General features: G+C 38.7%; 1 protein-coding gene across 1 annotated transcript in view; it reads left to right on the top strand.

Moving 5' to 3' along the window:
• Positions 1 to 13396, top strand: part of snd1 (staphylococcal nuclease and tudor domain containing 1) — a 109806-nt gene that overhangs the window by 14273 nt on the left and 82137 nt on the right. The window contains exons 11-13 of the mRNA XM_033989641.2: positions 5948 to 6049; positions 10701 to 10801; positions 12458 to 12568. Of these exons, the coding sequence (XP_033845532.1) occupies positions 5948 to 6049; positions 10701 to 10801; positions 12458 to 12568 (314 nt within the window). The remainder of the gene's footprint in view (positions 1 to 5947; positions 6050 to 10700; positions 10802 to 12457; positions 12569 to 13396) is intronic.

Genomic DNA, 13396 nt, shown 5'->3' on the forward strand with positions numbered 1-13396 from the left:
ACATCTGGTCCCTCGGGTTGTCCGGGCTGTGATCAGATTGTTAACCTGCACCAGTATACCTCTTGTGTTTTTATCTCTTCTTAACAAGCTTGTGGGCAAAAATGCATTGCTTTTCATTGATCTGCATGTTTTTAATGTACTACACAATTCTCGCTTCATATTAAACCAATTCTTCTGGCTTCTTTCAAAACTTTCTTTCAGTATTGTTCTGTTTTCTCAATGCCCTTCTCTCATCCGTTGTATGGCACTGTTATTGGAGATGCCAGCTGCTTCAACAGTATGCTTTCTGTGCTTCATTACCCTGTCATATGTTCCTCAAAAACTCCAGATGTGGATGTGGGTGCTGTGCTGTTGTAGCGTTTTTCTACTGTTACTGTGGCTTTTCGTTTCCAATTGTTCACTCAATTTATCTGTTTTCTAGGCACAATCACATTATAGCGTGATATTTGGTTTGAACTTGTACCTCAGGTTGGTGAGGCTGTCAGACTTGAATTGAAAATATGAGTTGTAGTGTGATTACACCAAAGTAGAGCTCCTGCACATACCCAAATGTTGATGTGTGTTACAGTAGAGTCTGTCGCTCTCTAATTTCGCACTATAGTGGTTGAATGGATAAAATGGGGATACAACCAGGCGCATAGCTATTCAGTCTGAGTCACAGGCTTCTGTACAACCTCGAAGTAGTAAATAATCTGCGCATCCGTTCTCATGGATTGATTTGTAGAACTTGTAGAGCTCAAAACAGTTCTGTTTAGCTGTGCATATGACTGTAATGTTTTTTATTCTCCACTCTTCTTTTTAAATGTTAATTTGATTTGTTGTATTGTGATTTTAATGTCTTTGAATTACTTTGTTTACGAACTGTGCTATACAAATAAACTTGATTTGCCTTGCCTTAGTATGCAGACATAAGACGACTTGATTATGGAAAAAAAAATAATAGTTGGAGCCTCAGGGTGCCTACAATGAAGAGAACAACTGGAAATTAAAGTAGGTAATATATCTCACAGAAACATTGTTGCCAACTTGGTCTACAAGTAGAATGATGCAAACAATGCATAGGCAACTTTTCTACTTTGTGTTCCATTAGACCTATAATCATAATTGTGGTTGAAATGTGATTAATTGCCCAGTCCTATGTAGATACAAGATGGTTTCAGTAATCTGGTAATGTGTGATGCTGAATCTGCTTATTTGTGATGCTGTTTGTTAGCTGTAGTTATTTGTGTCTATGAGCAAAAGTACCTTTGTGATAGTCTGTGATGCTGTTGGCTCAGTTTTGAGTCTTGTCGCTATGGCAGCAATGCAGAGTTCTGATCTCTGCGAGGCTGTCTATTAGGTACAATAATGATGCCATAATTTATCACTTAATGGCAAATATTCTTTGCCATTCAAAATTGTACATGATTTTTTCATTACTTTTACGGTTTCATTCATTAGACAAAGCATCTATTATACGGTAGTCATTATGTTTCAGTTGTAGAAGATTATGTCATTGTTTTGAACCACATGATGCTTCTGATTGCTGAGATATAGTGTATGATGCAGAACGATTGTCAATTGGCCAGTATTTCCTGACTGAATTGAAGAAACAGTATGTTGTCTGGAAAATACTTCTTACCTTGTGGTCAAGCAATCATGAGGTCACAGCAGGTATCTCTCCACTCCTGAGTACTGCAGAGCTGGATAACTCTAGTTATACTAGCAGTGCCACAGACGGACATCAACCTGTGGTTTACAGCCCAGCAGATAGACATGCTTGGTTAAGCTGCATTGGAAACTGGTGTCGCTTTGTACCCAAACAAAGATTACAATGAAATGTACACGGTGTGTGCATAAAGCAACTCGTCAGAAATGTTCAGACTTCTGTGTGTTTTGAGTGGATGCTTACAAAAATCTCAGGTTTGGCTTAGCAACAAGGGCGAGAGCTGCATTCTCTAGAGTTCTGTAGAAATTTTCCTGTGCCAGTTGTCATTACTATCTCTGTCTGTCTAGATGAGTTTTTTTGCACTCTTCTCCCATTCTTTCTGCAAGCAAAGGCTTCTATGTTTGTGTGTAAGGGCGTGTCTGAGTGTATGTAGCATTTAAAGGGCTACTGAGGCCAGATGCGACAGAACAGAGTGCTGATGAACCATGACAGTTCCTGCTAAGCCCCTCTCCCCTGCCTTCCCGCTCATCTGCTTCTTTTGGTTTCCTACCACCCTTCCCCTTATGACTATACTAATAGTGTTCACAGTGACAGATTGGTGGCTCTATGGTGTCTGGCTTCAGCAAGTGATCTAACTCAAGTCGCACACTTTATTTCTCTGTTTCTACGGTGGATTTGTCTCTCTTGGGATCTGTACCATTTTTGCTGCTTCATATGACAGTTAATTCATTAATGTAGTTATTTAATCTTGCTGTGGAGAGGTGCACCATTTCAAGATGTTAACTTGTGTAACTTTTTTCTTTTATTACCCTGGTTTATGTGTCAAAAGTCTATTAAGACTCTGAGTTGCCAAGAAGAAACAATTTTTTACACTACAGTTAGTCATCTGTCCATCTTCACTGTATAAAGTTGGGTTTAATGCCCTAGCGGACCACTGTAAAACCCCTCGCATGCTGCATTCCATATGTGGTTCAAAAGAAATGAAGAAATATTGGATGTTTTTTAATAAAAGGGTGTGCAAACAGTGAAAGCCAAACAGATGGGGCAGAGGGTGATGAATAAACAAATAAGAGAACTGTAATGAATCTCAGCAAGTGGGAGCTTTGTGATTATTGTATTGTGATGGATATTGTAAGTGTGTGCCCAAAATATATCGGTAACAGAATGTGGCTGATCTATACGCCTTTGATTCACAATCAGCCCAGAGATGGTCAGTTTTCTGAATGTTTAAATAGACAGTCCCATCTGTCTTCTCCTATTTTGCTCTCCTCCGCTCACTGCTGTCCCCAGCCTCCACAGCTTCTGTCTGTCCATGTGTGTGCCCTCAGCATGGCACTGCTATGACACACTGTGACCCCACACGCTAAAACAGGCTGACATCAGGGCACACACCACATTGATTCACTCCGTCACCTTTGACTGGACAAGGCACTTTGGGAGTTAGTGCCTCTTCTCAAATATTTTTTTCTCATTTATTTTCTTGGAAAGTTATTAAAAAGTGAGAGGGTTACTTGTTAAATAATTATTAACTGTTTAATTTAATACAGTACACAACTAAATGAGCATGTTGCAACATTTTGGTCTTTATATTGTTTTCCAAGGGTCTCAGTCCAGTTTACCTTTTGATCCAGTAACACCTGATGTATCAATCATTTGTACAGTAATCACAAATGGCCATTGTAGGGCATTTGCTGTGGCTTGCCATTAGACCAAAGGCTAAAGGGAGTAACTGAAATTGGTATTGCATATTGTTTAATGAAATTATAGCCAAATCTCTTTGAAATGTTCCAAGTGTCCTTGCTGTAAGCCAGTCTGAAGCCAGTGACCACACAGCCCTGCCACTGTGTAGATGATTCCAGAGTAGTAGTGCATAATTTGTAACAAGATAAATTTACCCCAAATAGAACAGAACTTTCTCGGAGGATATTAAGAGGAAACCTGTTATTTGGAACATCAGACATGATGCTCTGTTTGAACCTTTCACTGCTGTTTGCTTCATGTATTTTTTTCCTGGAGGCCTTGTAATATAGAATTCGACTTTCCTTTTTGTTTTTGATAAGAGTGGAACAACTTATTAAAATGATGCTCAAAGGAGAAGTTTTCAGTGTTTCTTTATTCTTGCAGATAGTAGATTGAGAGGGTTACTTGTTTATCATGTACTGACTGCAGTCATCTTGATTAGCTATACAATTTCATATAGGTCGGGGTCAATGTCTTCAAAATGCATCAAGTGGCCTTTTAACTGCAGCTTTTCATCACAAGAAGTAAAGACACAAGCTCACCCAATTACACTGGACACAAGTTGGTTCAGGACAATCATCGGTGTGTTCTCCTGCACTAGCGCTTCATAAGGCTGCTCTGATTGTCTGTATTTCTTGTTTTCAAACTGTTTCACCTTCTGCTCAGCATCTCTATTCCCCATAGAGCTGCTGTAAGATGGGAGGCTAGTACCTTTTGTCCTCCATGTCTGCTCCTCCACTCCTCGTGCCTAATTGGCATAGAGTGCTGACATTTACACTCTTCGCCCTCAGTGACATGGTTCCTCTCCAGTGTGAAACACCTTATTAGGTAGACATGATTTTGCCTCTTTTTTCATCTTTCTTCTTGTCTCCTCTCCAGGTACTGTAGCTTCTCATTAAAACATTCCATTTTCATTACTGGAATGAAGAATGCATGCTTTAGCCATAAATGTATGAAGATTTTATTTTGCTGCAATGTCATATTTAAAAAAAAACATATATACATATATATATTCTGGCACTTTGCATAGTTTACACATAATGGAACACAATGCTTCTCTTTACCTTTGTGTATATTTTGATAATCTGCTGACGACCAAACTGGAGCAAAACATTCTGTATTCAATAAAGTGATTGTCCTCAGTGGCTTCCAATCCTGACTTGGATAAAAGCTTCTCTTTAAGCCTGACCGAGTGATAAAGGATTTTACTAGCTGAAGTGGCTCTTGTTTTGATGCCTGAAAATGAAGAGAAGGGGCCAAGTGAGGAAAGCTTGAAAAACAGTTTTGTTGCACTGTATTATTGGCACTTTTGTTTACGGTTAAGCTCATAGTTTCCTTTACAACTGGCCTGGAATGACCTGGACAACATCACTGCACACGACACGCGCATTACACAATAAACAGCTGTGATGATAGTACTGTAGACTAATAAGGAAGAACACATGGTCAAACATTAAACCCACTATTCCATTTCTTCACATGTGTCTTGTTTCTCAACTCATCTGCCATGTTATGTGCCACACCTGGCAGCAGCGGGGCGTTAAGGAAAGCCATTAAAGAGTTGAGAAAATGAGGGATTCATTTAACCTTGCTTGTTGGCATGACAGATAACGATAGAGGTGTATGCGGGGCTGGGATGGCGTGGCATGCAGTATTGTCATTCATAGCTTTATTTCCATGTTAGTACCTGCCATTTATTTTGCTTTCACTTCTTCAATGTCATTTTGTTCCATTTTTTTATTTTTATTATCACGTTTCTGCAAAAGCGACACCTGTCACTGCGGAAGTCTGTGTTTGTCTTCTTCCAACTTGGAGCAACACAAAGCCAGCCTCCTTTTAAAAATGCAAATGCTTTCTATTTGTGGGCTGCTCCTGTCACAGAATAGGTGAACACATTGAGGGACGTTTTGGTGTGCAGCTGTGCGTAGGGTTACATCTGTGTGCGCGCGTATGGTGCCAGTCTGCCTTTGTGCGACTCATTAACAACAACTTCCTCTATGCTTTGACTGTGGCACACCTGGATCTGCTTGGCATTTGATAGGCTAATTTGGCTTTTTTGAGAGAATTGGTTTTGACAGAAAGGCATATTGCAGAAGGGTGTATAATGAAGGTTTTAAATGCTGACTTGTGAAATGAAATGTACACCAAAATAACTAAATATTAAGTATTACTGTGAATTGACCACAACAAACTAAATTATTAAATGCCAAAATTGTATGATGTGTTCCTATCCATTTCCTTGTCAAACTTTGTTCTTTTGTTCTTTGCCATTATTATTCTAATTCTCTAAATGCTAACTTAAAATGTTCATACATTTCTCCCATTAACGGTGGATCATGTAACTTCTGCTTTTCTCCAAGATTTTATTGTTTTGCCTGGAAACCTATCCATCTTGCAATTTATTCAGTTATTATTCAATTGCAGGTGTTTCTAAAAAAACAAAAAAACAAAATAAAACATTGCTGAAGAGATGATCTGTGTATTACTGTCAGAGGTCCTAGTTTTAAACATTTTCATAAGTGAAAATTCCTAATCCATTTTGTTCTCTTGTGTTTTTAGGAGAAGAACAAAGATAAAGACAAGCGTTTCCGTCCACTATATGACATTCCCTACATGTTTGAAGCCCGTGAGTTCCTCCGGAAGAAGCTCATTGGGAAGAAGGTGAGACCCACTTATTATTATTATTATTATTATTATTATTTATTATTGTGCCACCTCTAAGAAGCTTTTTAAATGTTCGTCTTTGGGCTATTCATATATTCAAACACACTTTCCCATTCCTACAGCAGCAATACAATTATGTCTTAAGCCTATCTATTTTGGTGCTGCTGCGAATAGCAAGTGCTCTGATGCCCCGGGGCTTGGAAATGGCCCGCACGCACCCTTTAAAGAAACAGTGTTGATTCCCTCCCCTTGTGTCTATTGATCTACTCGACGTGTAGCCTGTGGGAGGCTGTGATTTACACAAATTTGACCCAACAGGAGCCAGTGTTAAGAATGCTACCAACTAAAGCTGCTTACTCATAAACATATGCATTTTGAACAGCTAAGTTATATTTCTGAAAAAATATTTGTATCTAGTGTATCTTAATAGAAAATAACTTTTTTCTACCAAATTCTATGTAAGAATACAGGCAACAGATTACAAATTCATAACATGCATGCTTTCAGAAGCCTGAAGTTACTTTTGGCATTCAGAACAAGATTTGAATTTATTCTTCTGTCGCTGTCATTTTAATTACCCCCATTATAGTCTGTTTTAATGACTTAACGTATTGCCTTTTATAAAGGGAGAGAAAAGCAGAAGTGAATTATTCTATTCATACACAGTCAACTGAGATCTGCAGAGTTTAATAAAAGCTATTATGCTTTTTGTACAATAAATTGGCTAGTATATAGGATCTACCCCACACTTGTCACTACTGCTCCAAACGCACATTTACAGTTTTGTCTCAAATGCCTTTTAGCACGGAGTTTGATTTAAATGTCAGTATTTTGAAAATGAATTACAAGAGCTATATATAAAATGCTGTCTTTCTGTGCTGCTGTGACACAAATCCCCCAATAACTGTAAATTAAATCTGCTGTTACCAAGCAGCATTTTTTTTTTTTTTTATTATTGCGAAAACTAAAAACCTGCAGGTTGTTCAAGGTATAAACATAACCTTTCCGCTGCCTTGGCAACCAGAGAAATCATCGCACTTGGCTTTTTAATGGCATGTACGGCTCTGTGCGGCCTTGGGTAAAATGACAAGTTTGATGCAATGAAAGTACTGAACACCGTGAAAGGCAACTGAAGCAGGACTCTGGGGCTATTACTTAACATTTTGCCCTTTAAGATTTAAACCAGTAAAAAGATGGTATAGCATTTATTCTTTTTGTTCATTGCTGAAATGGTTGTCACATTCTGTTCTGGACGTATTGTTTAGTTGTACCTAGACTGTATAAAGAAGTGGACTAAGGGAGTGTGACATCACCCATAGCATTCGGATCCAGTCAAATGAAGCTCCTTGAGGCTAGCAGTTATAGGGGAAAAGTTGGAGCAAAATTCCATATTAGGAATTCCGACCACGAGTATCATAGCAATTAAAAAGCCAATCCGGAGCGACGCTGTTGAAGGTAATGTTCCTTCCCACCTGCATGGTTGGTTTAGCAGGGGGCGTACGCTTGCCAGTGCTGTCAATCAAACCTGTTGCTAACTCAAACGGGAGCGACCTCTGGGATAGAAAGCGCCTGATCTGTCCCTTTATTAATGTTTATCTTGTGTTATGGACACAATTGCAAAATAAAAATGCCTGAATCATGTAGAGTGGATTAATATGAACATTTTAGTAAGTGGAGCCAGACGCTCATATGAGTCTGAGTTGTACATGTCATGTATTTTTCCTTGGAGGTCAGCATCATTGCATGGTTTAAAAAAAACATGTTTTTTTTTTAAGTTGGTTATTACATAATACTTGCATTTTGGTTAGATCCATATTTCGAAATTATCAGTGATCTACATAATTTTGTCAAAGTATATATTTTTTTTCCCATGCAGTACTGGGCCTTTGAGGTCAGAATTGGGAACAATTTTCTTTGTGCTTCTCAAAAACATTTTAAACAAATCCCTTGTGAGAACATAAAAACAACCCAATTTCTGCCTTCCTTCTTAACCTGTTGGACGTGACTAAGCATTACAAATGATTTTGTGAGCTCATCCAAAACCCAAATCTCTAATGCCACTCTGCTTTAGAAGAGTAAAGCTGCATTAAATACCTTTTTCCATATTCTGTATAAAAAAGCTGATATTTTACAAAGTATATCTTAATACATTCATGTTAAGGGACTACCATTTTCTTTTTATGATGAGCTTAATGTATACATTGTTATTTGTAAAGGCTATACTGTGAGTTTGTTTGATTTCAATATATCATTGAAAAAACTAGTGTTTAAGTACATAAAGACAAATGTTTAGCAAGTCGTATAATATATTCTTGTATGTCATAAATGGGGCCTTTACTTCCGATTCTGTCACTTACACCAGTCTTCAGCTCTCATCTCACTCTCATGTATATACCCAGCACTTTTTGAAATGACAGTTCTTGCATGGTGACATAATCCCAAAAAGCATGATTTGGCTAACTTTATAAGTAGTGCTTCTTGTGTGCTTGGGTCTCAGCCTCAGCAGAAAAAAGTCCAATGAAAATGTTGCATTAAGCCACTTATCAGGGTTGAGCACATTCGGATAATCCTGCGTGCTCAAAGTGGCTCCTGTTATGCAGCTGCTAGTGCACACTTTTCCTCCTTACTCTGCTGCATGAGAGCTATCTGTTTGCGAAAGTGAAACTCTATTCACAATTTAACATTTGGTGTGTTCAAGCAGATGCATAGCAAGTAGTCCTAAGCCTCAGCATCTCCTATGGATCAAAATCCAGATGGGGCTTTCACTGCATCTCTTCCTTTAGCATGATTCAATGGTCACAACTTTGAAATATATGTAAATAAACTGGGATCTAATCACATTCAGATTCCAAAATGTTGGCATCAAGCCTTTGAAATGGTTACTACTACTAATGGTTAAAAAAATAAATGTTTCTAAAAAAATATGAGGTCAAGTTTATTTTTCATTTTACACATCACTGTCAAATGAATCTGAACCACTTTATGCAAATTACAATGTGCTCTGACACCAGTGTTTTGTTATTGGTGTGAAAACCAGTCATCTTTTGTCCCAGTGAAATAAAACCACACGGACACACATGGACACGGGCACACAAACGGACACACACACGGACACACACACGGACACGGACACGGACACACAGACACACACAGACACGGACACACACACAGCCACAGTGATGTCTATGTCCTTGTCGTTATCACTCACCCCCCATCCTAAGCCCTCCTCTGGCTTTTCCCCGTGTCGTGCTCTCCTCCGGGGGCCTCACTGATCGCTTTGCCTTATCAGGAAATCTGTGAGTCAGCCCGTGGAGAATGGAGGATGAGACTCCTTTAATCTGACATCACTGGTCAAAGTTTATAATCTGTCATCACCTTAGCTAATGGGTAAGCTACTGGTGCTTAGCCTTCCCATCCTCTAACTCCCAATACACCAGTACTTGTACTGTTTCTGGGTTTTCATTTGCTCATTGTGGTTTTATTTTTATTTTTTTTTAAGCAGAAAGCTCTGTTAAATGGCAATTTCTAATTCAAGCAAAAGCATTACTCAAAATTGTCCTGTTTTGTATTATCTATTACAATAACCACTTTAAGATTATTCTATTGAAATTCACAATCATTTGTCATTTTTTTAAAAGTGTTGTTTTCATGCCAAAGTCTCACTATAATAATCTGCAGTTGATGCATTTGGTTAATAAAAAGGGATAATAATGCATCATTTTATGCACTACTATATTATTCCACTGACATCTGGTGATATTAATCTACTATGTAGCCAGTAGCCCACAGCTGCCCTGAGATAGACTTAGAGAAACCACATGTCCTGTTGTCCCCTTCAACTGCTACCAGTTTAATCACCTTGCATGAATGTGATGCTTGTGTGAAAGTATCTTGCCTAGGGACACAACAGTATGCACTGGGCCAAGCGACAATCAATCCTCCAACATTCATGTCTCATGCTCTCATGTTTAGGTTTGAATTATTTTGGTTGGATGCATATCTCTGAATGTATTGTTGATCTTCTTGCTGGCATTCTTGTCTTTTGGAAAAACTCAAAGTAATTCTAGGCCAATGTTCTTTGCAAATTATCTCAGCACTTTCATTTTGCATTTGAAAAACCATCTCTTTCCCACTTCCAAAATTTTGAAGCAATTACAAGATACTCGGTTGCCGTGGCCAAATTTCATCATGTCCTTCATGTTTGACAAAGCTCAAAATGACGTTTTTGTGCCGCAACATTCCTGCTGTTGGCGGTTTTTTTTTCCCCAATTCTGGCCCACAAAGGTTTGAAATGTTCTAGTAGACGCCTGAATCAGAGGCACTCTCGATGCAAGTCAGTGAGATTCCAAGCCCACAGTGAAATACAGGGCCACACACAGCAGTGACAAAGCTGTGTCCTCAGGCAGCTTACTTTGGAGTTAGTTTCAGGCAGTGCTAGTTGGGGTGATGCATGTGTGCGAACGCCTCTCCTCTGGGCTGAGCTACTGTGCCGCCTGACATGATTTACACTGACTGGGTGACCTTGGAAACTGGGACAAACACACAACCCACTCGCACTTGCATTTTTAACGTCCCAGCTCAAATGATCCCTGTAGATGCTCTCACAAAACCTGATATGTTGTGTTGACCTGTGTCTTTGCCCCTGCAGGTCAACGTGACAGTGGACTACATCCGAGCTGCGACCGGCCCAGCAGAAGGCACCCCCGCATTTTCAGAGCGCACTTGTGCAACAGTTACAATTGGTGGCATGTGAGTAGAATATTTAATTAGATGACCCCTGAACTTAAAAAAAAATACTTTCAACAGTTTTACAGTTTTTATTTAAAGTAATATAATTTTGAACCAACTATGAAACATCTGTGCGTTACCTTCATAGTTCCTACAGATATTGAGATTGACATTTTATATGGATATGGTGCCATTTAATCTACTAAATTGTAATGTGTTTTGTCTGTAAATGCAATACTAAAAGTACAGTAGATTTTACCTAATGCTATTTTACTCTTGTGCAGTGTACACCTAAATGAAACCATAGCATTTACAGTTCAATAAATAACCTCAAAGCCACAATTTTATGTGTACAATTTCCATTCTTGGCCAGGTTGTAAAATATCTGGTTCAAGATTATTGCAGAGGTTTTTTGGTCCACAAAACATTTTCCCACTTGCCCCCAATACACATCTCTGCATTTTAATTTTCACAAGGGTTATCTGAGTGCAGGCAATTACTTTCTATCTTCAAAAACAGTTATGCAGAAATCCATTTTATCTTGCAGACACATACATTTTATGCAGGGCCACAGATAGAGATGTTATTAAACTATTCAGAAGTTCAAGCTACTTCAGAAGTGTTTTTAATGTCTTGAAAAACATTTAAAACCATTTTCACATCAAAATGGATTAAAGCTACCATTTGTTGCTTTGGTGTGCTCTGCTCCCCTTAGAACCATGTTATTGAACCCCAATCTCATTAAAAGAAACTATTGATAGAAAATCATTCAGTCGCAACAATGTTATGATCTTTTTGATGGTCCAGTCATAAATAGAGAACAAAGTAACCTATTGACCAGCCAATTATAACCCAGCACAAGCCAACAACAGCAGCTGGTCTCCATGGATAACATTTGGCATATCCCCTAATGAGCATTGACATGACTAGGCTAGGCCAAGATATTTACCTTCTGTCACTCTCTCCTGGCATAGTTCACTTGCATTGTGTCATGTAATAATAAATGATAGAAATTACTGAATGAAGCCATTCATCATATAAAGGTTGTATTGTAAGAACATAAGTGAATAGTGAGTAAGTGTACTATGATTTGGAAAAGATTCTATCCAGTTTATGCCTGTATTTGTTACGATTTATCCAGTTCAATGACAGATCCGTTAAATAAAGCAGGAATTCTTGCCTTCCTGGCCCATATTCATTAGACAAGTAATTTCACATAATTACATTGGTCCCTGTTATATTTTATCTCAAGAGACCCTTGCAATGCAGTTCCCAATTGTTTAAATAAATGTACTTTTATACATTCACTGGCTTGTGCTATTGTCTGGTTGTATGATGTCATGAGGTGTATAATATAGATGACAGATATGCTTTTCAGTGGAGTAATGGGACTGTTGCTCGCCCCTCTCCCACACTTGATCTGGAACAGCCATGTCTAAGGGCTAGTAACTAAGTGCTGCATTAACTACAACAATGCTCCCTCTTTGTGCCCTTCTCCACATCAGCAACGTAACAAGGCAATGCTTAGTCAAGTGTGCAGAGCCAGTATTTAACCAGCCCTATGTTCTTTAGGAAGGCCATCGTATTTATTATTGCCGAGCTTATACCTCCTCTCAAATATTGTTCAGCACCTATAAAGTCTTTTAAAGCCTCCTCCTCTCCTCCTCTTGTTTGCAGTAACATTGCAGAGGCTTTGGTCAGTAAAGGCTTGGCCACGGTCATCAGATACAGACAGGATGATGACCAGAGATCCTCCCACTATGATGAGCTTTTGGCTGCAGAAGCAAGGTGAGGAAAGATACACTCAATAATTTCCTTTATCAACAAATTAACATACATATTCAAATTGTCATATTTCCTCAATTGAAAGATTAGATCACATTAAACCGTTATACAATCCTTTTAAAATGAATGTAGGCTCTCTCCTTTTATCCTTGACCTTGGGAATGTTACTCTTGGGATGTAGTATATAAATGACCTTGATGCTTTCTCTCTAAATTGCTTTTATCCACTGAGCAAGGTGCTGTTTCCAAATTAATTAAAGTAGTATTGAATTCCTCATCTTATCTTTTGACATTCATAAACTGTTATTTTGAATGTACATATAGTTTTTCTATATATATGTAATCAGAAACACTGTTTACCCAGGGTCTATGAATATAATTATGTAGAGGCCCAGTACAATTCGGTAGTGACTGTATGGCTGTAGATTACAATTGTATTGCTGTAGATTAAGATCTGCTGGTTGTAGGTTGAGCAGATTCAGCCCTTTTTGTATAGAACGCTTTCTCTCGTCTCTTGTGTAGCTGTTCACTCCATTTCTCTCTTTCCCTCTCTGCGTTCCTTACTCTTTTGCACAGTTTGTCCTTATTTCTCCACCTTAGCTGTTTTCGATTTTGTTCTTCTTTGGCCTTGCTCTGCTGGGCCATCTTTTCACTCACTTCCTCATCTTGTCTATTCAGCTCCACCACAGTCTCTCTCTGTCCCTGATGGGGTTTTATTAAAGCTGATGAGAGGTTTCTGTCTATAGCCTAAGTTTTATTTTTAGATCTCGGTTGCATGAGGCTACTGGCCCGCAACCTCCCAGGAACCTCAGCTGTACTGTTAAATGAGCAT

Source organism: Periophthalmus magnuspinnatus, chromosome 23 (assembly GCF_009829125.3).
Source record: "Periophthalmus magnuspinnatus isolate fPerMag1 chromosome 23, fPerMag1.2.pri, whole genome shotgun sequence".
Classification (NCBI taxonomy): Eukaryota; Metazoa; Chordata; class Actinopteri; order Gobiiformes; family Gobiidae; genus Periophthalmus; species Periophthalmus magnuspinnatus.